Genomic DNA, 26,931 nt, shown 5'->3' with positions numbered 1-26,931 from the left:
ATGAGATTGTCTGACTTTCTACAACACCTCATGAAGTAGGAAACCTTCCCTTCTTGCAGACCAAACATGAGCTCCTTGTCACGTGACTGAATTGGAATTTGAATCCAGACCTGACTCTACCATGTTGCCTTCTGTGAGAATGATGTATGCTAAGGGCAGATCATCAAACAAAATGATGGCTTGTCTCTCCTAAAATACCTTAGGGTTTCTTAAGTCATAATCTATAAGGACTACCAAGGAGGTCACAGTAAAGCCTTACTTACAGAAGGCAAAATTGACTTGACTACTCCAAATGAAGCAAAACGAAAGCCCCTAAAGCTCTTTTAAGCCTCAGTTGCTTGGAGCATTTACATGCAAGGGTCAGGCCCAGCTGGGAACTTTATGCAGGAGGTAGTGGGGTCCTGTGTTATCTTCTGGGCCATTCACCTACTAGCAAGTCCTGGCTCGCCACTTGAAGTGCTAGTATAAAGACAAGGAGAGCATTTATCTTTCCCAATGTGTTGTCTTTGCCTTTGGAATCACAGACCTTACTCTGACCAGAAATTTCCTACATGAACTGGCTGCATTTCACCTTCTGTTTAGGATTTGCCTTTGGTCTACCAAAGCTCCAGTATTTTTTTTCAGGGAAGATGGAGAAGGGGATTCCCCCGCTTCCAAGTTCGATTTTTACCCCCATGTTTTACTCCACCAAGCCACTGCTTGTTTTCTCGTTTTGCCTTTTTAAACTGAGATTTCCAAGAAAGCCCCATTTGAAATTGCTTCTCTCTGATTCACCGCTATGCCTGTCTGTTGTAGGCTTATGATTTCTGTCTTAGCACTCTGCTTTAAAGAGGAATTTTCCTGGTCTGAGAGTCTTTCATTTTGCTCCTTCCACCTGAGACCACTGTGACTATTGTGGCTATAGAAGATGGAACCTTTCTCCTTCAAGTGTTCAATTATCTTGGAATGGGAAGTCGAAAAAAAAAAAAGAAGTAGAGGTCAGATGCCAGAGTGGAAGCTGACTGCTGGCGTCTGTGCCTAGCTGCCACGTACTAGCTGTGGGAATTTAGCATATTGCCTAGCTTCTCTGAGATTCAATTCCTTTAATGCGTCAATGGGAGCTAACAACAATACCTACCTCCTTTGGCTCTTGTGACACGTCTGAGTCAGTCAATAGTGTGTTTATAATGGCACCTGATACAAAGTGCATTCTTGACCATTGTTAGCTCTGTCTCCCCACCCAGCCTGCTTGCTGCTGCTTCCAGTTGCCCAATGATGGTGCCCAGGAGAAAACGGAAGGAACAGGGTGGCTGAGCCTTGACTATGTCTCTGGCTTCCATCATTGTCTAAGAGGCAGTTCTCAGAAGCAAGGGAAGAACATCTTTTTTCAGACCCTGGTGAAACACCCCTTGGGAGACACAAGACAGAGCAGAAACCTGCAGCAGGAGATGCATCTCAGCAGCAGTGTTTGGCGTGTGGAAGATCCTGTCTTTATTGCCCAGCAAAGAGGGGGCTGGGGGTGGACACAAAAGATGCAAGACAAAGGAAGAAAGAAAAAGGAAAGGCAGGGTTCTCTGTGTGGCCCCATTTCCACCCTCAAGTTTACCTCCAGGCCTCGTTCCTAACCTTGACCTACCTGCTCCGTGCTCATATCTTAAAAGTGGGTATCTGAGGAAGTTAATGCATGAGGCTATCCCTTTTGCTTTCCTGCTATGTTTGGTGGTGGGGGTGGTGGTGGTATGTACATATGTATGTATGCACATTGTGCCTGTGTATGGAGCTTATGGAGATCAGAGGCCGGTCTTGGGTTTTGTTCCTCATGCCATTTATCACGTTGCTTGAGAAAGTATTCCTTACTTGGCCTGGTACTCATCATTAGGCTAGACTTCCTGACCAGCGAACCCCACTGATCTGCTTATCTCTACCTCTCCACTGGGATGCCAAACGCACACCACCACATCTAGCCGTTTTACAGGGATTCTGAGGAGCAAACTCAGGTCCAAATCCTTACATGGGAAGCATTTTACCAGCTGAGCCATGTCTCCAATTCCTAGAGGCAGTCTGGTTCACAGACTGGGGGAACCTCTAATGAAGGGCCACCGCCCCAGGGGCATCATTAAAGCACTGAAGACCTCATAGGCAGAAGTTCTTGCCCACAAGCTATTTGGAGTATCTAGGTGGGGACTTCCTGCTCTGGCTGGGTGTTGCTTCCCAAACTGGAGAAAATGTTTTTCTAACTCTTGATGAAGCAATGGTTCAAGCAACATTTTTTTTTTTAGCCCAGTGTTCCGAAATGGGAAATGACAATCAGCTTCAAGAATGTTTTGTAGACCCTGGTCACCCCTCTCCTGCTTCTCATACAGTTAATGAACTGTAAGGAAAATCTGCTTGTACTTGTTTATAGTGTCCTGCTTGTCTGTTGTGATGCTGCCCTCTGCTGTCACCATAGAGTAAAGGAGCCATTGACGCCACAGGAAATGAATGACTTTAGGATTTACTTATCGGAAAGACTTTGGAGAGCTAGGCAGAGGCTGTAGTCAGGAGAAGCCCGTCTACCCCCCAACCCACTGCCCAGGGCCTGTTCTCAGTCCCTACCTACTTTCGTGTGTTCTTCCAGTGCTACCTGAAGTGGAGCCTTGCTTAGGCAAAGGAATATTCTCCCCTAAAATGTTGTCTGGAGCTGGACTAGATTTGGCAAACCTCACCCCTCACCTGAGTCCTGCTCCCAACACTGTGGGCAAACATTTCCTCCTCAGTTTAAGCTACCTAGGACAGTTGCACACTGCACTTGACCTCAGCCACATCCTGGCTCAAGGTCACTCGCAGACGTCCCTTTGCTCCCGACGCCTGGCCAGCTCCTGGTTGCTCAGCAGGTAGTCATCAATGAATGTGAAGATTTCCTCAGGGGTGACAGGTTCCATGTAGCGTTCCCGGTCAATACCCTGCTTGTCAATTAACACCATGTTGAAGTAGGAACGAGTGAGGCGCTGGAATTGCCTAGACAGAGCAGGCCAGAGAGGTGTGAGACCTTGGTCCGAGTCCCCCAAGACTGCTCTAGTACCCTCTGTTCTCTTATAGCTCCACCCTTTCCCATTCCCCTCCCCTACCTGTCTCAAATCCGTTTTGCTTATTTTCGCCCCAGTTCCTAGTCTTGGTAGCCTTAGATGCCTAGCTCTCCTTCCTCACCCTGACCTGTCATTTCCGCACCATGGTTTTCATTTTAGGCAAGGCTATTATCTACTACATGCAGGCTGCATGGAGCAACTCCAGGAGGCATATTGCAGACACCATGACTTGTATGTGTATCATCCTTAGCAGCCACAAGGGTGATGAGCAAATCCTAGTTAACTCTCCCACCTGTAGCTGCAAGTCTGCTGTCTCCTTCCTCAGAGGGTTACCTAGTCTCTTTAACTGGCGGGAATCAGTCTGTCCCCATTGAAACAAAATCCTAGAGGTAGGTAGGTATTGGTTCTCAAACAGAGAGCACTGATGGCTTTATTGGACCTGAGTATAATTGGGGAACTGTAAGGCCGATAATGGATAGATAATGAGAAAAGTCAACTTCTACCACCTGCTGCCTATAACCTTCTCTTTCATGAGGGACAGATAGATAGGATTCAGATTTCAGTGACCAAAGATGCCTTTTTCTCTTTTGGAGACTGAAGGTAAACAGGGGAGCTCATAAGCAATGAGATCAGAAGCTTCCTAGTGATTCACGTCTGGAGTGGAATCCTTTGTGTCTTTCTCCGTTGTGGCTCTTCAAAGTCACCCGAGGTGCTTTTATGAAAGCCCAGAGATGTGGCTTGCGGTGGGGCCTGGTTATATGTGTTTGAAACCTCCATTTAATTGTCATGTTCCATTTGAACTGAGTGTCGCTCTCCTGACTTAGTACAGCTATAAAAGTTCGAACATAAGAAGTGTCTCCAAGAGCCCCCGCCCCTGCTTGCTAGTGTCCTGTATCAGGTTCTGCCCCCCCCCCCGCAGCCTCCCAGCCTGCACCTGAGCTCCTCAATGATGCTGGCTGATAGTTGCTGCTCCCGGATGCGCCCCACCTCCTGTGGTGGTTGCCCCACCAGCTCAATAATGGTCACATGCCGCAGGTCCAGTCCACAGGTGGATTGCTGGGAGGGAAGAAAACATGAAATAGAACAGCCTTTCACACTTAAATTTGTAGGCTGCTTGGCTGACTCCCACCTATGACCACATAAGGCAACATGGGAAAGGAAGGGTTTCTGCAACAATCACACAATTTCATAATCAAGTTATCACACACTTTGAGGTCTGTACCACCTCTTCCCTCTCATTTCTGAAGCCCTCACTACACAAAAGAGTTTTATTTATTCTATTTCACTGTCTGAAACGGATTCACAATGTGGGGTAGAAAAGAGAAACATAATTCTTGACAGCCACCCAGTCTGATCTTTTCATCAGTCTTCTACCTACCAACCTACCAACCTGCCTACCTGCCTACCTGCCTACCTGCCTACCTACCTACCTGCCAACCTACCAACCTGCCTACCTGCCTACCTGCCTACCTACCAACCTGCCTACCTGCCTACCTGCCTACCTACCAACCTGCCTACCTGCCTACCTGCCTACCTACCTACCTGCCTACCTGCCTACCTACCTACCTACCAACCTGCCTACCTGCCTACCTGCCTACCTGCCTACCTACCAACCTGCCTACCTACCAACCTGCCTACCTGCCTACCTGCCTACCTGCCTACCTACCTACCTGCTTACCTGCCTACCTACCTACCTACCAACCTGCCTACCTGCCTACCTATCAACCTGCCTACCTACCAACCTGCCTACCTGCCTACCTGCCTACCTACCTACCTGCCTACCTACCTACCTGCCTACCTGCCAACCTGCCTACCTGCCTACCTACCAACCTGCCTACCTACCAACCTGCCTACCTGCCTACATGCCTACCTGCCTACCTACCAACCTACCAACCTGCCTACCTACCTGCCAACCTGCCTACCTACCAACCTGCCTACCTACCAACCTGCCTACCTGCCTACCTGCCTACCTACCAACCTGCCTACCTACCAACCTGCCTACCTGCCTACCTACCAACCTGCCTACCTGCCTACCTGCCTACCTACCTATCGCTCCCACTCATCAGCTAAAATCACTGTGCAGCTTCCTCACTTTCCATAATGCCATGGCACTATTGTCCCCATAGCGATTGACAGCACAGACCCAGAGCTAGATAGCTTGGGTTCAGTCCCAGCTCTACCATTTCCGAGCTAGTGGTCTTGGGCAAGTCACTGAATCTGTCTGTTTTCAGTTTCCTCACGTCTTCAGTGGGCACATAATAGTACCTACATCAGAGGGGTTGCTGGGAGAACTAGCTGGACATGTGTAAAAGCATGTCAGTCATTACCTGGTACTTACCCAGCACTTATTATACAAGTAAAATTCCTTGCAAAACACGTGTAGTTTACTCTTAATATTTACTTTAATCATAGCTGTCTCACGGGCCTCTCCACATTGTTTCCCAGCCTGCACCCAGTTCTTTGTATTATACATCTACCATACCAGCGAACTCACTGACCTTTCTGCAAAAATAATGCTTTTTTAAAATGTGACCAGGGTACCTAATGACAAACTGAATCAAACACTACCTACAAAAACATAGGGATATGAAGGTTTTGTGCCACACAGAAACCTTTTTGCTAGGCCATCCTGGGGAAGGAGGTCTCACCTGCAGCATGGAGATCTGCATTTTGTAGTATCGATTGGAGGGATCGGGAGCTGACACTATGAGGAGCCGCTGTTTCTCATAGAACTGATCCAGAAGGCCAGCAGCTGAGTTGACATTGACATTAATCTTCATAGCTACGGCAGAAGCACATGGTCAGTCAGAAGGTGCCCTTCTTCACCTTGCAAGGCAGTCTGGTCTTTTACATCCTTACCCTCCCTTCCCTGACGTGAATTCCAGAAGGAAACCTGAATATTTTATACCCTTCTTCTTGAGGTAGAAGTATTCTCTGGGAGAATGTTGGCCCTTAAAAGGTGACCCGTGTCAGAATCCCCGACCTCATATCACACACATTAATATTAGACCTCTGGACCATGGAAGAAGTTCTTCCAAAATGCCCCTGAGCCACAAGCCTGTTCACTCATTTCCTAGTTTCACTCACGAGTACAGATAGGTGGTGATCCTGACCACTGTCGACTTGACTGGCAGACTCGGGATGGGGTGCCCTGGCGTTCATAGCCACCATCACAGTGGTATTCGCAAGTGGCACCGTAGTTGTCCCCTGCGGAGGTGCAGGTGAGGTAGCCATGCTGTGGTGGCTTCAGAACCAGACAGCGTCTCACTGCCAGGGAAAAGCTCAAGTTAGGGGTTGTGATATCTCTTGTAGTCAGGAAAGGCAAAGGGGACCACTCCAGGCTTTCTAGAATAAGTGACTTTAGATAATCCAAACGAATGGCTTTCTATGTTTCCAGGAGCCAGGAAACTGGAGGTACAGTTTCCTTCCCTAAGGGATTAAAATTGAAATGCAAACACAGGCTCCTAGTTTATAGACACACACACAGACACACACACAAACACACACAGACATACACATAAACACACACAAACACACACACACAAACACACACACAAACACACACACATACACACACACAAACACACACAAACACACACACAAACACACACACATACACACACAAACACATACACAAAAACACACACAAACACACACACAGACACACACACAAACACACACACAAACACACACACAAAAACACAAACACAAACACACACAAACACACACAGACATACACATACACACACAAACACACACACATACACACACACAAACACACACAAACACACACAAACACACACAAACACACACAAACACACATACACACACAAACACACACACAAACACACACAAACACACATACACACACAAACACACACACAAACACACACACAGAGTCATGAGGTGAGTATAAATGAATAAAAGAAAATGTTACTATCTATATTTGTAAACTTTTATAGATACCCAGTCTAAAAATAACCACCTTGCAGAATGACTTTTTTCTCTTGAGACCTGGTCTCACAATCAATATAGCACAGGCTAGAATGGATTCTCTGTGGAGCCCAAGAGGTCTCAAACCCACTGTCTTTCCACCCTAGCTTCCTAGTGCCGATATTACGGGTATGTGCCACCACAGTTGGTCAGACTTACTTTTAATACTATATAAATCAGATGAGTCCATGATGGACAAAATGATTAAACCAATCATGATACAATCTTTGAGTAGAATTATTATGTTGTGATTGAAAGTATTTATGAAAACAATTTCAAAGAATATGGGAAAAATGCTTGTGTTTTAATGAGAAGTGGAAAGGGGGGTGATCTTAAATTATATATTGTCAGTATATAGAGAGAAAGACTTGAAGGAAGATACTAAAATGTTATCAACAATGAGCCACATGAGATGGGGTTAAACTTATTGTTTATGAATTGCTTTAATTTTATTTTTGAGACAGCACCCTGATATGTAGCCCAGGCTGATCTTGAACTTGCTATCCTCCTGTTTCTGCCTCATGTGCTGGGATTACAGGCATGTGCTACTATACCTGGCTGTTCCTTTATTTTAAAATGTCCAATTATCAGCATGAATTACTTTAATGTTGAGAAAAGCAAAGTGAAACAATGTGACAGGAAGCAAAGAGGAAAACACCAGGCAACCAGCATTGTAGTTTCAGCAGATGTGAATGGGTGCAAAGATCGATTAGATTTGCTCACTTTCAAGGCCAAGGAAAGAATTCGACATAGACTATCTATGAATTTTTTCTAGACTTAGAAAAACCATAGAGTCTCACTGGAGAGTCAAGGTTTCTGCAATGATTTTATGCCCAATTCGTATGGGTTTTCTTGATAAGTCTGTTTGATGAAGTTGGTCTTTCCCCTGCACACCCCCTATATTATCAAGAGCAGGGGGTTGCTGTGGGTTTTGGAAGGTCAAGGCAGAGCGGGAGTGTTGAATGGTGTGTCCAATGAAGACCTTTTTCTGACCTTGTACTTTTACAATGAACTTGCAGCTGGCCCTGTTGTAGGCTCGGTCATAGGCAGTGTAACGAATCACATGTTCTCCTTCAGGAAAGTGAGAACCGGGCTCTGGGCCCCGAAGTGTCACCCTGCAGGAGACAGGATGAAGGTGTTACTGAGCTCCGAAGGGAAAGGTGTTGAGAATTGAGATCTGAGGCACACCATCACTTCAGGCACTGCCTGTACGGTCTGACTGGGAGTACCCTGGGGAACTGGGAGAAACTGCTGGGGACACAGGAGGCATGCACGCCACAAACTTACCTGGTGATGGTACCATCAGCAGAATCTTTCACCAAGGGTGGGTCCCAGTACACGCGAGCGGTTAGTTTCTCTGGCTCTGCCATCTTCTCTCGTGAGTGAGGACAACGGATCTTGGGTGGATCTATGTCTGCCAAGGTCAAGGATCAAATGTGGGTTTATAGATCCCCTACCTTCTCTGCTGGAAGCAATATTACACAGCACTGGTACATGAAAGAACAAAAGTTCACCTTTATCTAAGAAAGGAGAAAGGAGCCTGGCTCTATAGGCAATAATGCTATGCCCATTGTGTATTCTCAGACACAATGTATATGAATTGTGGGAGTGCAGTGTCAGGTCCCTATTGGCAGCAGAATAACGGGAGGCTCTCCCAGCATTTACCTACACATACAGGCTCGCCTCCACTCCATTGTCCATCTTCCATGCAGATACGACTGCGATCGCCTTCCAGGTGGTAGCCACTGGCACAGCTATAGTCACAGCGGGAATCGAGCAGCACCCCGTTTGTGCAGGTGTAGCTGCCGCTAGTGATGAATGGCAGTGCGTGGCATCTCATCTCTAAGAGAGAACCAAACAGCGAGTTCAACTCCCCGTGGGACCATCTGGAGGTGATATGTGAGCATCTACCATAGGGAGATCCATGTCATATTCAACAGAAACTATGGGAAACTCATCCAGGCTGCTCTTAACATTTTCTATGGAACTGCCTTTCCTTCGATTTGCTTTTTATCTTCATATTACAAAGTAAAGAAGCAAACTTAGTTGGATGAATAGTGGAGTCTGAAAAATGTAAATCAGTTGTCTGAGTCCATGATTATCGAAATAAGACCCCTTTTGGCATACTAACTTTACCTCTTGTTCTGTGATTCACTTCTCTGAGCCTCTCTGTTTTTCATCAGTAAAATATATTGACCTCCCCCAACAATTGAAGGAAAGCAGCAATAATGGTTAATTTTTGATTCTTGTTCCTTAGATCTCGTGTCCTCTTCAAATGTTATGTGCCCTAAAGCATGTTCAAAGCTCCTTGGCTGGGCACACAGTTCAGCCAAGGCTCACTTACAGTCAGCTGGCTTTCTGTCCACGCCGGTCAGACCACTGTCTGGAGGGCATGGTAATATTTAATAAAAGTGGAATCTGTGTGCTTTAGAGGCTGTTAGCACAGGATAGTTTTGAGTCTGTCGTTAGTCTTCTCTGTGACAGCGGATACTTGAGAGAAGGAAGCCACGCACATTTCTTTAGCCTAAGTTAAAATCCTGCGTAATGTGTGAATGTTAAAACTTTCTAGAAAAAAATTGTATATGGGCTCTGTTCATTTTTGCTTCCTGACTAAACTAAGCTCGAAGATTATTGCTTTGCTCTTTTCCTGTATTTGTTACATAAAAGTCACATCTAAAAATGACCTACTTGAAATCAGAACCAGAAATCAGAAAGATTGGTCTCTTTGGATATGACAGTGAAAACAACATATTCACCCATGAGGAAGGTCAAAGCTAAATACAGGACTCAATTGCAATAGCCACCTTATTCTAGGCCCCTGGAAATGGGTATATTTCTATGCTTTCGACTAGTTTTATGTTTATAACTCACAGCCTTATATCTGTTTTATCAATTACAATTCAAATTCATTTGGCAACTGATGGTGTTTAGGCTGGAGTTTAGGGCCTAAGGCAAGTTACTTATCACCACCGGAAGGGTTGGAGTGACTCTTTTCTGTCCCTCCACCTTCGCCTCTCCTTCATAGCTTCTCTTCTCAGCAAGCATATTTATCTCTGAATGCTCAGGACATCCACGTCCAGGAGGGCAACATGCATGTGCACACATTTCAGTTTCTATCCCATTGGCCCATCGGCAACCCAAGCGGGGCTGAGGAGCTGGGGGAGCTCCTGAAGCATCCCCTGTAGAGCCCTGTGCACACATGGATGCCTGTCACATGGTATTTGTTGATTGCATGGAAGACAAATCTCCGCCGCCAAAGGGCTGAAGAATATGAATAAAAGGTAGGGTTTTGGGAGCTGAAGAGATAGGATTTGAGTTATGTGTGTATTTCCTTCCCCGTATTGTGGCAATGGGGATTCTTCCTACTTTAAGGAGAAAATAATGACCAGCAGATGTCTCATTAGCTTTACTGGCAAGACGTTCTGAGGCTGAGGCTAGGAAGGATGGCACTTGACCACAAGTGGGAAAGAGTCTGGAACACATCCTTGGAAGCTCCAAGAGGTGGCCCAGGCCCACATGCATTCCACATGGCCAAGTCTTGTCCTCCTCCACACATCTCTGGGTTCTGTGAGTCATAGTGGCTGCCTGCCGCTTAACTACCCATATTACTTGGACAGTAATCACATACAGAGAAAATCAACTCCAATGTCAGGAAGAGGAGCTCTGTTGGAGGCCTATAAAAAATTCTCAACTTTCACTGAGTAAAACTTCCAGGTATATACCGTCCATGGCCAGCGGGCTGCCTTTTCTCTCACACATACCAGTACCTGCTCCCATATGACTTACGCCTGCAGTAGGCCGTTCCAGACCAACGGCGGCTTGGCAAGCATTGCACCGACCTCCGTCCAATCAGTCGAAAGCCACGGTCACAGGAGAGCTCACAACGTGTACCTAGGCTGCTGTGATAATTTCCTCCCCTTGGTGAGTAGCATGTGGCTTCTCCATCCTGGATATTCAATGTATAACACCATCTGGGGACTGTAGTAGCAGAAGAAAAGTAAGCTGGAAGTACAGTAATCAACCTTACACAAAGAACAATAGGCAGCTGAGTAAAGCTGCTGCGAGCAGAAGAGGTGGCCCTCATCAGGGACGAGCACACCAACTGATTGTTTAGTGCTTAACAGTCAACCCCGAGAAGGTACATACATTATACAAAGATAAACATTAGATTAACTTCATAATATAATATAAACTTCAGGTCAAGGTGTTTGCTCAAGTGAAAAGAAAACCCCACACAATCTTATACACTGTTTAATGCGCCTCTATCCGTAACTGTCAAAAACTACTTCTATGTGTGACTAGTGGAGTTAATGAGTTCCATCTCTGTTTAAGCAAGATGTGCGGGCGCATGCGATGACGCAGATAAAGTGTAAGTGTCCTTTGGGAAGCTAGAGAAGCAAGACTCCGTTATAGGGCAAGTATACTGCAGCACACATAGGCAATACCATCTGCGCAGAGTGCACATCAGTAGCTGCCAGAGGTTAGAGGTAAAGACAAGGGAGAAGTGCGAAATGGCAGCATGGGACAAGTTTCTGACACCTCAGAAATAGGTGAAATAAAACTCTCCCCCCCTTTGATGCTAGTTGTCAAAACTCATAGAACTGTACACCAAAAAGTACGTGCTGCTATATGCAAATTTAAAAAGCCTTTAAAAAGACATGGAAAATATAAATTAGAGAAGGAACAGGAACATGACATCAAAGCAGACTACTGGGGACCGAAAAGCCAATGCCATATCAGCACCAGGTATACCAGTGTACAGGCTGGTTGCACCATAAAGACACCTTACTGATGACAAAATAATGCCCCTTCCTCTGGTTCCTTGTTCTTGTTTAGTTTTTGAGACTGCATCCGTTGTCTAGTCCCTGCTGGCCTTAGGTTCATGGGTCCCTGCCTTCATCTCCCAAGTGGTGGGATGGTAGGTCTGTGCTGCTTGTCCTAGACGGTTCAGACTGGAGAGGGATACAGGGAGACAACTGGATGGTGGCCCGCACGAGCTTGTCCGTGCAGCACGGCGCAGAATTGTTTGTGTAGGATTTGGAAGGCAAAAGCACTTATTTGATTTTCAAATCCCGGGGAGAAAGATAGGGGCAACTTTTACCCAAAGCACAGTACATTGGGAGGTCAAGAAACAATGAAGGGCTGGGGCCTCTGCTTGCATGCAACTGGAGAAGGAGGACAGATGACAGAGAGAAAACACTTTCTCAACCAGTGTCATGCTTGAGGCTTCTAGTATTAGTTTCACTTGGTGGCAGTTACAAGGCTGCCATCTGGAGACACCATCTCTGAATTACATAATGTTTCTTAAGTGCTAGGTTTGCAGAGCCGCTGATTACACAGCTATAACACACAGCACAAAGACTTATGGGGGAGGCTGGGACCGCAAAAGCATCTCTGTTCTATTTGTCCCCCATATTCTGTCAAGAAAACGCACACCAGAGTGAAACTGGCAGAGGAAACAGAAATAGCAGAGAGAAATCCGAAGCTCAGAATCAATGCAAAGAGAGTGCTATGAGCCCAGCTACTGTAAATAAGTTCAAACTTGCTGGCCTGGTCTCAGAAAGACAAATATCACAGATTTTTAAATATTTGTGATTCCTAGACTTTATACAGATGTAGAAAATCATGAACAAATAGAGCTGTATAGGGGAACAGAGGGGAAATTGGAAGCAGTGCAGGGTGAAGAACAGGAAGGCAGAGGGAGGGAGGGAATTCATTTAACACACAGTATATCCGTGTAGGAACTTTTTTAAAAAAATTGCCAGCCCAAAGGAATTGTAACATAAGGACAGAAAGTCGGGAGACAGGAGGTGGAGTTTTCAAATAAGGGAGAAGGTAGTTTCTAGGAAGTGTAGGCTGGTGGCCTTGACAGGACTGTTCCACAATTATTTCAAGGTGAGGCTTCTGAGCTCGCAGGAGCACTCAAGAACAAGTAATTCCAGATTGACTTCATTTCCTTTTTGGGTAGGGCTGCTAGACCGGTGGAACAGGGATGCTGATAGGTGCATTGGTGCATTACATGGAAGTCAGTGAGGCTTGGCAGACAACGCATTTCACGCCAGTGCCAGCGACGCGACTGAGATGAAGGAATACAGCAGAGGTGACAATACAGTTAGAGTCATAACTACTCCAACTCCTAACTGTACGGAAGGACTGCCAGTGGCAACTGGACTGTGGTCAGATAGTGCTTGCTAGCTAACGTGTCTGCTGGGAAATGTAGTAATTCTGAGTCCTGTGCTTAGGCAGCATGCTTTCCTTTTGTGTTCCTCCCTCCCATAGAGTTTTCCCAGTAGCCCTGTGAATCACGCAGTATTTATCCCTATTTTTCGATGACTTTGGTCAGAGCCATGATGGAACCCAAGTTTGCCTATTCTAAAAACTTGTTCTTTCTATGTACAAAATCTGTCACGGCAGCTGGCCTTTTGAAGTATCCACTGATCTTTTGAAGAAGGACTCTATCCACCTGTTTCAAGACTCCCAAAGTGTAAAGAGCTACACAGTGAAATATCTCCTTTCAGTCCCTCTCATATGGCTATGCACATTCCCTCCATTTCCAAAGAACCTATGATCGCAATTTATAGACAGAATGCAAACCCCTGTATAATGTCTTACTTTTCTTTGCTCCTTTCACACATACAGGAGCATATTGTGTGGACGGTTCCTGCCATTACTTTCTATTTTGTGGTTCGTGGGATCAAACCCAGGACCTTATTTATGCATGCTGGGCAAGTGCTCTATCACTGGCCTAGTTATAACCACTATTTTTAAGTGAATAATTTAAAGATCTTTGCATAGCCCAACATAGCAAGTGTGTACTTTAATTAAATGGAATAACATTTATAGAACACTTAGTATTATGAGTGACATATAATAATAACTTGCCCAGAGTTAAAAAAAAACTGGGAAGGTGCTCTCTCGCTCTCTCTTTCTTGGTCTCTCTCCCTCTTCTCTCTCTCTCTCTCTCTCTCTCTCTCTCTCTCTCTCTCTCTCTCTCCCTCTTCTCTCTCTCTCTCTCTCTCTCTCTCTCTCTCTCTCTCTCCCTCTTCTCTCTCTCTCTCTCTCTCTCTCTCTCTCTCTCTCTCTCCTTCTCTCTTCTCTCTCTCTCCTCTCTCTCTCCCTCCTCTCTCTCCCTCTCCTCTCTCTCTCTCCTTCTCTCTTCTCTCTCTCTCTCCCTCTTCCCCCTCCCTTCCTCTCCCCCCTCCCCCGGCACACAAGGGCCAGAAAGACTGACAAGGAAAGACCATCTCTGTAAGCTAGGCAGTGACTAGTTTTCTCAGGGTTGAAGCAAGCTGTGAAGCAGCTGCTTAGCTCCCAGCAAACTAAGGCTGCACCGCAGAGCAAGGTTTCTGACTCCACGCAGGTTTCCTGATAAGAGAATGGCAGAAAGTGTGAGGTTTGTGAAAACAATGGCAAACTATGTGGACAGTGTTCCCTAAAATAAGGATATGCCTTTTCCTTGTTGTCTCTTGTTTTATCTCTTAAAAAAAAAACAGTTACATTTTAAATAAAAGAGATGGAATAAGCACAGCTTTAGAGTCAGACAGACCTTTGTTTAAATGTTTCTTCTGCCTCGTTAAGTCTGTTACCCTAAGACTCCCCTGAGCTTAGTTTTCTGGTCTGTAAAATGGCAGATAATAAAGCAGCTCAATGTAACTGTGGTGAGAATCGAATAAAACCCCACACATGCTGGGCGGTGGTGACACAGGCCTCTAATCTCAGTACTCGGGAGGCAGAGACAGATGGATCTCTGTGAGTTCAAGGCCAGCTTGGTCTGCAAAAGCTAGTTCCAGGATAGTCAGGGCTACATTGAGAAACCAAAAAACTCAAAAAACAAAACCAAAAACCTCCAAAACCAACCAAACAAAAATGAAACAAAACAAAAAACAACCACACACACGAAACACCCAGTGCCAGGAATGATTTTTTCTAAATCACTGTCTGGGTTGGAGCCGCTGTCTCACGCGTCTCCAAGCACCAATACACAGGTATCCATTCCAGTACTTCCACTTGGTGACGGCACCTCTAAACTGAAGGAGGTTTTGAAATAGTACAGTTGCAGAAAAAAGGATTACAAGGCGCAAAAAGGATTACAAAGGAGGCCAGGACCTGAGGTTGTACTTTTCCTGGCCACACCTTTGCATGTGTCATTGATAGTCTGAGTTTGGTTTAAGCCTGGAGACGAAGTTGCAAAGAGAGCTACTGGATACTAGACACCAGGGCAAATGCTACTGTGTGACATAGAAGTTTCTCAAGGGCTCTTTGATAATTGAAAAAAACAACCAGTGAGGTAGGTAAGTTGTAACAATGGGGATGCCAGACCCTCCAAAAATAGTTCTGGAGCTGGACTCGTGGGTTGGTGGCAGAACACTTGGCTAGCAGGCGCGAGACACTGAGTTTGGTTCACAGCACCACATAAAGAAGAACCATTTGAATTTGATGCTTTTTAGGGTCAGATTCTTCCATTTTTGGTTCCCAGGAGGCTAACGGTCAGCACCTACTTTTCTGTGCTTCTGTGGGAGTGGAAGTGATATACTTGGTTGCCTTTGTTAAACCGCTATCTGTTCAGAGCGATAAACAGTAAATAAGGAAGGCCAGGTGAGTGAGTGGTTTTGGCAAATAAATAAATAAACAAACCAAACATTTGTTTCAGAAGAGGTACTAGTCGAGGCCGAATTAAAAAATGAGGGTCAGCAAGATGGCTGAGTGGGTAAATGCTCTTGCCAGCAAGCCTGACGACCTATGTTCCATCCACAGGGTTCACAAGGTAGAAGGAGGGAGCCAACTCTCTGGCAAATGGTCCTCTGGCCTCCACACATGTGCTTCGGCATACTTCCTCCAAGTAAATGAATAAATGTAATAGGAAAAATGAATTAATGGGTGGGGGAAAACCCAGTGTGTACTAAATCAATTTGTGGGAAAAAAGTATGGATTTTTCATTAATTTGTTGAAAAAAAAAACAGTAGCTAAAGCACGGATTTCATGTGGAAACATGGTGTAAAAAGTTGTCAGATTGGGACACAAGGCTAGATTTAAAATGGGTTTACTAGGTCATTACATAGGGGTAATGCGGAAACTTAAGCCATGGAATCTAATTAGAAAACAACAGCCTTTGTCTTCGTATGGAATAGTAATAATTCCAGTCCCATGTATTCACCAATGATAGCTATTGGTGAATAAATGACTAGTGAGAACTGATGAGGAAAGGGGGTTATCAAATGTGACGGGGATTTTTAGAAGTGACACTGGAGTATTTTGCAGTCTGAGTCACTAAGGGGATGGTGGTAGTATTATCCTAAAGTAGGACAGTCAGGTTGCAGTAGAACTTTCTTCAGATAAGACAAAAAAATTTCACTTTAGACATCTCTAAATGCACCGGTGAGTCTAGCAGTGTTAGAGATGCAGTTCAGGAACTCTGAAGCTAAGGCACTGCTGTCCAAAATTCAGATACCAGCCTTCTGCTGTCTATGGTCACTGCCAGAGACCCCATTTCCTATCTTGGCTTCAACTACGATCAGAATAGGGAACTTACGCGAAATCCAAGGAAGGGGAAACAATAACAAACGGATGTGCTTACTGTTGTTTAAGAAACTAAGAATACTGAAGTTCAAGGTCATAGGATTTGGTGTTCAAGGGAGAACTATCATTTTCAAGATGTGTTGTGTCAGCTGGAGATACGTGAGTGGATGGGGAAACAGGCTGCAGGGAATTTAGAGTCAGAGGTAGTGATTGTGCACCATTAGCAGTAAAAGAAGACAATAAAGGGATAGCTAGAAAGGTGCATAGAAGAACCCCAAACTTGGATCATTTTTCTACTGGAACTGCTTTCTCAAAGGTCACCATTTACTGCCTGAGTAACTGAAATATTTGCTATCATTTGATCTCTTTGCGATGCTTGACATAGCGGATTCCATATCCTTTCCACATTTCTAAATTTTCATCTGCAGCTTTTGTAATCTTCTTGATAGACAATCTTCTTCTACACTGACTACGATTTCTCTCTCTCATTTGCTGTATCTTGTTCTCCTACTCATATAGAACAGTGTTTTCTAAAGCATTGACCTTGTCTTTCTTTAGAGAACTCTTTCATTTAAGCCGGGTGTTCAAAAAACTTCCTCTGTCTCTTTCAACTGTCTACCCAGCAACCTTCCAGGTCAGTTTTCTTTTGTTTTTCTTGTGTGTGTGTGTGTGTGTGTGTGTGTGTGTGTGTGTGTGTATACATCCACACAAGTGCCTGCTCACACATGTAGTTGTGTCTGTGTATCCTTATCCTGTGTAGTGCCAGGGATAGAACTCAGCTTGAGCCATCTCTTTGGCTCCTGGTTTACTTTTTGTTTTGTTTTTCTTCCTCCCCCCCTCCCTCCCTCCCTCCCTCCCTTCCTCCCTTCATTTCTCCTTCTGTCCCTCCCTTTCTCCTCCTTCCTTCCTCTCTCTCTCTCTCTCTCTCTCTCTCTCTCTCTCTCTCTCTCTCTCTTTCCTTCTTTTTTCCTGTCTTCCTTTCTTCCAAGGCAGGGTTTCTTTGCGTAGTCCTAGCTGTCCTGGAACTAGCTCTTGTAGAGAGAGACAGGCCTTGAACTCACAGAGATCTGTCTGACTCTGCCCCTGAGTGCTAGGATTAAAGGCAGGTTCCACCACTGCCCGGCCCTAGTTTACTTTTTAAACTTTGTCTATCTGAAAAGGTTTTTAAGAGTCCTCGTTGGTATTCAGATTAGGTTCTTTCAGATATTAGTTTCTTGACCCCTTTGCACATCAAATCTGCCCTCAGTCTTCTTATCTCCTTTGAGACATCTCTGGAATGCATCCTTTAATGATGATGCTGGGAATCAAACCCAGGAGAGCCTTCTACACCTGCATTCACTCTGCTTTTGAACCTCACCTCTAGTCCCTCTGAGGTCCATCCTTACTCTACATTTTGTTTGGTTTTGTTTTTGTTTTTCAAAACAGGGTTTCTCTATGTTAAAGTCCTAGCTGCCCTGGAACTCACTCTGTAGACCAGGCTGGCCTTGAACTCGCAGAGATCTACCTACCTCTGCCTCCCAAGTGCTGGGTGGCCTATGCCACCATCGCCCAGCAGTATGGTAGGTTTTTTTTTTTTTTAAAAAAAAAAGCAGAGGTGAAATATACATTTGTAGAGTCTGCCAAAATTGCTGATCAACTTAAAAAGGCACTGGGGCTACAGTTGACAGAGTAGTTGTCTAGCAGCGTGAGGCCCTGGGTTCAATCCCCAGACTGCATGCATCAGGCATGTTGGCACTTGCCTGTAAGCCCACCATTCTGTGAGTTTGAGGCCAGCCTGGTCTACAAGAGTGCCTCCCTAGTGCTGGGATTAAAGGTGCCACTACTGCCCAGCTCTTACTCTACTTTTATTTGCCCCCAGAATCAAATGTTTCTACCTCACATTATTGTAACTGTTTCCTGGAAACTCTCCCCAGCTCAGGCTTTCCTTCTTCTAACCCATATTTTATTTTCTAAAGAGAATAACCTACTTAGTGCTCTGAAATACCATTTACAGTGTCGCTTCCCCATGAAAAACCACAACAACAGCTAAACTCTTACGTGTGTCCAGGAAAGCATGGACAGAGATAATCATAAACTGAAGTCATATTTGACACCACCTACACTAACTTTCTATCTGATAAAGGAATTACTGTTCAGCATTCTTACTGACTCTCCTTAGAAGGACCCCTATGTCACTGGGCCTTTCCTAATTCGCTCTTTATTCAATTCTCTTCTCTACTACTCCACCCATATTCCATCCCTTCAAGTCAGTGTAATTTCCTCTTAGTTCTTTAGAGCAGTGAATTCGGTTTTCCCTTAACATCTTTGGCCATCTGCTTTGGCAAATGTCTGTTTATCACCTCTCCCAGTTCACAGCAGTGTGCTCATCATTCAGCTCCTTTCCTGAATGTCATCTTTCATGCATGACCACTTTCCTGAAGTCTTCATCTTAAACTCCTGCTTCATTTATAGCTACCGTACAGTTTCCCATTTATTTACTCTGCGTGTGTTAATTTTATTCTCGCTTCATGCCCACCAGAATGCAAGCTCATGGGGGGTGGGGGCAGAACCCTGTAGTAGCCCTTGTATTTCCCATAGGCTCACCCTGCACAGGAATAGGCAAAGAGCAAGGACTCAGTCCATGCTGAATGACTCATAATAGGTGAGCAACCTTCAGGCCAGGGAGGTGAAACCACACAGCAAGTCAGTAACCAAGTTTGTAATTAGAAATTATAGTACAGCTGCTGGGAACCTCAACACCAAAGAGACTGAGGCAGAGCTGTCCAGGGATACCTAGTGAGACCCTGTCTCAAGAAAGAAATGAACGAAATAAGAGGGCTTGGGCTCAGTGCCACAGTGGATGCATAAAAACAAAACAAAAGGACAAACGAAACCAAAATAAAAACAACCACAACAAAAACCATAACTCGAGACAGGGTTTCTCTGTAGCTTTGGAGCCTGCCCTGGAACTCACTTTGTAGACCAAGCTGGTCTCGAACTCACAGAGATCCGCCTGTCTCTGCCACCCAAGTGCTGGGACTAAAGGCGTGCGCCACCACCGCCTGCCTAAAACCATAACTCTTGATTCTCTGAGCTGCAATTGGAACACATGAGCTAAGCATAGCTGGGGATGTTTCTGGGAAGATCCAGGTCTCAGTCCAGAAAACATCCTCCTTGAGCTTGAGAAGCAAGGAGAATTACCTTGGTAGTCCAGGGTGCGGGCGGCTGGGACCTCTTCTGCATATACTTCATTGTAACTTTCCTCTGGAGAGTAGCCGGACCCTAGGATGAGGAACAAAATACAAAAGTGTATTCATTTCCCACTCGGCTATTTCCCAGTACCCTAACCCCTGTCTTTTTCTGGGGACCCGGCACTTCAGGATGGGGCTGCCAAGTGATTTGTAAAACTGCAGAACCTGCTGTGGGTGAGCTTGATCATATGAGGCCCACAGAGAGCAACCCCAGAGAGGGGAGGGGTGGTGGGGATGGGCTCTGGTTGTATTAGATGACTTTTGACTCAGAGTCTGTAAATAAAGAAGAGGAAAAGATGGCATCTTCAATAACTGGTGCTGGTCAAACTGGATAGCTACATGGAAAATACTCAAGCTTGATCACTATGTCTCACCATGTATATAACTCCAAGGCCTTCAGCATAAGACCTGATATCATGAGATTAATAAAGGAGAAAGTAAGAGGTATCTTTGAACTCATAGACACAGGAAAAAATCTTTCTTAACAGTTCTGGTAGTATAGACATTAAGACCAACAATTGACAAAAGGGATAACCTGAAACTAAAAACTGCTATATAGCAAAAAACTGGACTTCTTAACCACCTATCAATCCTGCCAGTCTAGACAATAAACGGCCTAGTCCCTTGATAAAGCTCACTAGTCTCCGTGAGACACCGATAGCCACGCTCTGGGGATAGACTGTTGTCCCAGCTCTGAGGAAATAATAGCACCTAAGTGTCTTCTCCAGTGACAGACAGTATGCAGTTCTCCAAGGGAAACAGCGTTTCAAGCTCGCTCACTAGCCTACAGGGCATATTAACCACCTGACTGTTATTGCTCTGTGGCCTGCCAAGACAGAGATGGATGGCTTAACGGGCAAAAGGGAAGGGGAATTCTTTCATAAGCACTTTATTGAGGCTAGCAGTAAAAAGATAAGTCAGAGGAAGATTCTCTCTCTCTCTCTCTCTCTCTCTCTCTCTCTCTCTCTCTCTCTCTCTCTCTCTCTCTCTCTCTCTGTTCCAGATTGAACTTAGGGCCTTACACATGTACTGCCATGGCTCTATGGCACGGCCCTCACAGTAAGCTCCCCCTCCAAAGGCAGAGTCCTTGAGGTCATTTCCTCTTCTTCCAGTAGGAGCAGCTTTAGCAGTGAGTGAGCTGCTGAACTACTTCCGTGCAGTTGAATGGTACAGTTCCTGGTGGTGGCAGGTCTGCGGCTGTCGCGGAGACTAAACAGTATGTTCCCCCAGACGCAGGAAATCAGTCACGAATGTGAACTAATTGGAAAACAATTTAGTTCTTTCCATAGCAAAGTTTCCGGAAGGCCTTCTCTAAAGTCCCTGAGCTCTAATGCATGTTCAGGAAAAGGGCAGGCAGCCCTGTTGGAATCTGAAGACAATTCTCCATTTCCAGGAGAGGGTGTACTTTCCAAGAGTGGGCAGGGCTTTAGAGCTGGAGCCCTTTGACCTGTGTAAACACACCAAACATAAGCTTGTGGGCTTTTCTTGGGCAGAGCACAGGACCTCCTGCACTAAAGGGTGGAGCAGAGGGCAAGATGATGAAGCTCCTTGACTCCCCAGGGCCCAGGCTAGGAATGTGTGTGTGTGTGTGTGTGTGTGTGTGTGTGTGTGTGTGTGTGTGTGTATTGGGGGTGGGTGTGGATGTCAGTCCAACTTGGTAAACATGGGGATGAATCAAATTGCAAGTTTGTCTTATGAAATCATATCCTCATTGGTTTACCCTCATTCCAAAGGAAAGGGTTCACTTTTTCTCTTCAGTCTGATGCTTTTCACATTTCTCCACTGACTTTCCTTTCTTTCTCTGCGGGTCCCTCTTCTTTCCTTTCCCACATGGGAGGTTTGTTTGTGCAGCATGGACTCCTTGTCAGCTGTTTCCGTTTAGTGTTAGCCTCAATCCCTCACAGCTCCTGGAAGCAGGAGGCCAGCTGTGCTTGGCTCCCTAAAGCATTCGGTCTCCCCATTCTCACTGCAGAGCTAGCCTGTGAGGAAACGCTCCTCAGGGAGCAGCTGTTCGCCAGAAGCCGAAGCAGGGTGTCATAGGCCTATGTCTGGATAAAGTAATGACAATGACAACTTAGCCCTTCCTCTGTAGAGCATATGCTAGCTCATTATGTTGCCATAACGTCTCAACTGGGTACACATCATTAACACTCTCCTATGTGTAGACACAGGCTGACTCGGGAATAAAGGGAGTGGCCCACGGCCTCCGAGATAGTACACTGCAGAGTAGACCTCACAGCCCAGGCCTGTTTGAACCCCATGGACTACATTCAGATACTAAACTTTAAATGGTGGTAGAAAAGGTGTTATGACTATGTCCAGAAGGGATAGAGAACCAAAGTCTGTCTTGCAATCTAGTATTTTTTTTTTTTACTGTGGCAATGGGGTGGGGTAGGGGAAACCATAGACTACCATGAATTTTATACTATTCCAGAATTACAGGGGATGTGGGAGAGCTGAGGGGAAGACTCAATCACATAATTATAGTTTCCACCAGTGTGTGGAGGTAGCTAAGCCAGTGCTAGGTTTCCTTTGTACCAGGAATGAGCTTGGGCTAGCTAACCGCTTCGACTTTCCCGTCTCCTAGTTGCCTACTTGTGAATATTTTATGCACATGTTAGGATACTGAAGTGGCTATAAGAATGAAGCTAGACAGAAGGACACTGCCCCTGCATCATTCCATTTGCTTGAACATCTCTTGGTTCCTTTGCATTGGTCAGTGGTTGCTTACTGTGTGGTTGGTTACTGGGTTTCTTCAAATTCCACAGTCAAGTGGGATGCTCTACATCCAGCCCTTCATGATTGTATGGTTGAAAAAGTATTTCATAATTGAAGATGTTAAGAACCACATTAATGCCTGGCCTCTGATGACAAATACAGCAGGACTCCCTGATTATATATATATATATATATATATATATATATATATATATATATATATAGAGAGAGAGAGAGAGAGAGAGACTGCAGTACACATCTTTAACACACTCAGCTTCATGTATAGTCTCTAACATTTCCAGCTCTCTGTTGATTATTCCTGGATGCATTTTCTAACTTGCCCTGAGTCTACACTTGGTGGCTTTCTTTGTGCCATTCCCATTAGAGAACAAAGCCAAACAACAGAACAAAACTGTCCTTGTGAGTTAAAGGCAAAGTTCATCATGTATTTGCTGAATGAATGAATGAATGAATGAATGGGCAAATGGACACAAACCCAGTGGTTAAGCCAGCACTGAAGGGAAGAATCTTTAAATCTCCAAGTATCTACCATCATGCAGCCCTTTCTAAGAAGGCTTGCAGGGCTGCCAGGGACTTAGCAGCCTGGGTTCCTTCCAAGCAGTGTTGACTGTGGTGATTTGTGGAGAAATGGGGAGTGTCTGATTCGCAAACAGCCCCCCTGAGAACCTCAAATGAAGTTGAGTGTTTTTAATATCATGACTGAAAACCTCTAGCATCTCGGGCTTTAATGAGTTTCATACAGGGGTTCAGAATTGGAGTTTCAACCATCGGATCTCCACTCCCTTAGTGCGGTGGTCTTTTGGATAGATTTTGGTCTTCTAGACTTGAAGTCAGCGGCCATTTGGGGAGAACAGCTGCATGTTTATCTCCCGAAGACTTGGGACTCTCTTAACCCCAAACAGTGTGTGCTCTGCCAAGAGCTTGATTTGAATTTCTTCAGCTGAATGTCAGCCCTTGTGCTTTACCCCCTATGAAGCCAGGTTAAGCCAAAGCGGGGAAGAAGCTTGCATACTTGTTTGAAAGCTGGATGCAGCTGTTCCAGACAAATAGAGCTGCTGTCAAAGGCCTCTACCAGGAGCTAGGGGTATGTGGAAAATTTTAGCTGCGATGGCGGTGGCTATGATGGTTGCAGTTTGTTATTTACTCATCTCTGGATATTTTCCTAACCCCACTGGCTGGGACTGTCTCATTCCCCTAGCTCACTCCAGCCCCTGTGAGGGCAGACATTGCAGGCCACAGAATATTCTTAGCACTTGAAATGGCAATGGAACCCAATCAAAAACCTCTGTATGGTGGTTCAGTATCCTTTCCCTGTCCCCCTTGCATGCTCCCCCTCCCCACTCCTCAGAGCATTCTCGTTGGCTCGCTATGTCTTCCAAGGGTGCAGAGTGAAATAGTTGAGGACTCCAGAAAGCTGTTTCCTTTCTGAAGTAAGGAAAAACCCCAAAGAGCCTGGGGTATTCCTAATTAAGAGAATGTGGTCTGTACTGTCATTGACTGTGTTAGCCAAAAAAGGCTATACAAATCCTATAGGTAAACTCTGGGAGGAAGAAAGAAAAAAAGGGGGGTTGTCTTGTGGGTTCTCCCCTCTTAGTAGACTGCCTGTCTCCCCCTTTTTCTTTCTGAAAGATGATCTGAGTCCTGTTTTATCGTCTTGACAAGGATATTTGACTCAGGGAAGAATTAATATTAATAAATATTTGGCTTATTAAAAGCATCTTAGAAGTTATCAGTGGGCTGTGGATGGAGTTCAGTTGTAGAGAACATGCCTAGCATTTTTGAGACTCTACGTTCAACCCCGTGCATAGAAAGCAAGACAAAACAAAACAAACAAACACACAGCCAAACCTAAAAACGCCACTGTTGTCACGAAGTTAAGTGAAAATGACAACTGAAAAGAAGAAAATAGGAAGCATCACCTCAAAGGTCACCTTATCCCACTCTTCCACTTTAGTTAGTGTAGCCCTAATGGGTGGGGTACCTCTTGCTGGGGTGCCTCATGGGCCGTGGTTGGTAGCCCTTTTTAATCTTTGGTCGTCTTTATTGCCACCCAACAGCTTTTCTCTGCATCTAGTAGTCTCATTCTTCCTTCTTCTATGTCTTGGAATAACAGTTCTTGACCTCCCTAGAAGGAACGGACAACAGCTCCCAGGACTCACCTGCGTACCATGTTGGGGTCACTGCTGGCGTTAGGAAGAGCAGCAGGGAGAGAGCACCTCCTTGAGTCAGTTGACCAGCCATCCTTAACAGGGAAGCTTCAGAAGAGGAAGGGCTAGGTGGCTCGAAGAATCGGGGTAAGGGAAAATGACTTTCAGAACCGAGTCAGCTATGAACTTGCAAAAGTGAGAAGAAGCAGATAGATGGAATCTGTGGGGAAGAAAATTTTAACATTAATCAATTCCAGTTGTATAATCCGCCTCATAAACCTTTCCTGCTTCATAGGATAATAAGACTTATTTGAATTTATGGTCCCCTTTTCTCCAGGCAGGAAGAGGAAGGCATTAAGCAACTAATCCTCAACTTACTCTGGTGCCATCGAGTGTGACAATTGCATGATCCAAGTCACAGGGAGGAACACTGGAGTTCTGAGAGCAGGGGCATGCTAACATAAAGTCACATAGAATTGGGGGAGGGGGGTAGTCCAGAAATCAAAAGGCCACCAGTTATGAATTTTGTCCACTCAGTGTTTCTTAACCATGAAGCTGGGGAGGTATCAATGTATAGAGTCCAAGACCTTGAGCTCTAGAACAAGGCAGATCTGGATATAAATCCAGTTCTGTCACCAACTAGCAAATGAGGTAACCTCTCTAAGCCTCTGTCTCTTCACGCATAAACCAGGAGCAATAGTAACTAGCTCATGAGATATATTCTTGCCATGTTATTATTGCTAACTTCATATTGGACCAGGCAGGGCGTTTCTTTTCTCTAGCCTCCAGGCAGTAGCTATAATTGTGCTCTCTTCTTAGCTTTGGGTTTTGAGGCTTAGTGGTTGGACAGTCACTTCTGGCTTTTAAGTCTAGCCTCCCCCTCCAGTTTTGCCCTGCTGAACTAGCAGATAGGCAGAGAGGTCGAAGAGGACCTAATGAGGCCCACAAGGACAGTATGCCCAAGCTCCTATTGCTGTCTCTTTTTCCTTTCTGGGGAAATCTTCACACTAATGAGAGGAGAAAAGAGAATCTGTGGTGCTACTGGACAAACACTCCCCAAGTAGCAGTATTAGAACTTGCTGCCCATCGATACAGAAACCAGTCGCTGGGCCTTTCAAGAGCATCAGTTCACCCACGTGCTTTTCATGCAGTGCCGTGCTCAAAGGAGAAACAATTCTCAGAAATGGAGGAGCAAAAAACAACGGCAGATTCTGGGCAGGGTCCTTAAAGGGCCATCTGATAAAGCCAAAACTTCATTTACCAAGTTGTCACTCGTTGACATCATATCTGCAGTGGCTATGAAATAGGAGAGAGGGAAAAGTGAGAATAAGGTAGGGGGCAAAGAAAGTAGAAAGCTGTGCTAAGGATGCTGTCAAGAAAAGAAAGTCTAAAGGAGATAAAGGGAATAGATGGATTCAATCACCAAGAGGGAACTAAAAAAGAGTGAAAAAAAAAAAGAGCCAGGGAAATGAGCTAATCACTGACCCGTCTCTCATAACCAGCCCCCAGACAGTTCCTTTGCAGTGGAATAAAGGTTTTCCTGTGTCAGCCCCCAGACTCTTAGAGCCCATGACCTCTCTCCTGTCCACCTCCTCCCCAGTCTCAGACTGAAAAATTGGACTCACCGGAGGGAGCCATCCTTCTGCTGGAAGCTGAGAAGAGAGCAGGAACATGCATCTGCAGCCAGCACAAATGAAAACAGCGTATGATCCAATTTCATTAAAAACCGTTCTCCCCCTTCACGGCCAGGCCCAGCATCTGAGTCCCGGGTCTGCTGACCTCTCCACTGCTGTGAAATGGGGCACTATGCTGTGAGGGATTAAGTACAGTACTTACCTGTTTTTTATTTTATTTTTTTGCGGTCTCGTTCTCTCTCCTCTTTCTCCTTGCTCTCTGCTCCTCTCATCAGTCGTGGGGGGGAAAACCTTCTATTTTAACATTCCTAGAACCAGTGGCTCCTGGTCTGTCAGGGCCTCTGGGATTCTGGTAACACTGCCCAGATGTTGGGACGTTTGCATCTGCCAAAAGTTGTCTTAAAGCTATATTATCCCCAAAGCTATAGCTGTTACTCCTCAAGAAGAGAGTTTTAGGCGGGGGAGGAGAAACAGGAGGATTAGAGCAGCTGGGGCTGTCTGCCACAGAACAGGGCAAGTGTGAGGGACACTGGTCCCAAGCTCTGAGTGTAGTGATGACTAACAAAGGACTTCCAGAGATGTGTCCAGGAGGAACACTACATTTTATGACTCAGCATGACGTCAGGGT

General features: G+C 45.3%; 1 protein-coding gene and 1 long non-coding RNA gene across 2 annotated transcripts in view; both read right to left on the bottom strand.

The window, feature by feature from the left end:
- Positions 1-26,931, bottom strand: part of LOC142841772 (uncharacterized) — a 345,599-nt gene that overhangs the window by 162,465 nt on the left and 156,203 nt on the right. The gene's annotated exons all lie outside the window — the stretch shown is intronic.
- On the bottom strand, positions 2,458-26,643 carry Srpx2 (sushi repeat containing protein X-linked 2). Its single transcript, XM_075957258.1, has 12 exons — positions 26,506-26,643; positions 26,295-26,346; positions 24,682-24,889; positions 19,734-19,814; positions 10,824-11,015; positions 8,703-8,879; positions 8,325-8,451; positions 8,031-8,152; positions 6,132-6,311; positions 5,693-5,826; positions 3,979-4,100; positions 2,458-2,976 (listed from the first exon to the last, which is right to left on the bottom strand). Exons 3-12 carry the CDS (start codon positions 24,761-24,763, stop codon positions 2,796-2,798), a joined length of 1,398 nt encoding a protein of 465 aa, XP_075813373.1. The 5' UTR covers positions 24,764-24,889; positions 26,295-26,346; positions 26,506-26,643; the 3' UTR covers positions 2,458-2,795.

The sequence above is a fragment of the Microtus pennsylvanicus genome, chromosome X (genome assembly GCF_037038515.1).
Source record: "Microtus pennsylvanicus isolate mMicPen1 chromosome X, mMicPen1.hap1, whole genome shotgun sequence".
Taxonomy (NCBI): domain Eukaryota; kingdom Metazoa; phylum Chordata; class Mammalia; order Rodentia; family Cricetidae; genus Microtus; species Microtus pennsylvanicus.
Note: the sequence above shows the minus strand (reverse complement) of the source record. Positions and strands in the feature narration are given on the sequence as shown.

Bases quoted from the DNA above. Each gene is read 5' to 3' on its own strand.
- Srpx2 (XM_075957258.1), bottom strand. From the start codon at position 24,763: ATGGCTGGTCAACTGACTCAAGGAGGTGCTCTCTCCCTGCTGCTCTTC. The intron at 11,016-19,733 runs GTAATTCTCCTT...CTGCTACTACAG, and splicing joins CCGCACCCTGGACTACCAAG to TCCCCAGATGGTGTTATACA. The intron at 4,101-5,692 runs GTGAGACCTCCT...CTTCCCTCCCAG, and splicing joins TGCAGATCTCCATGCTGCAG to CAATCCACCTGTGGACTGGA.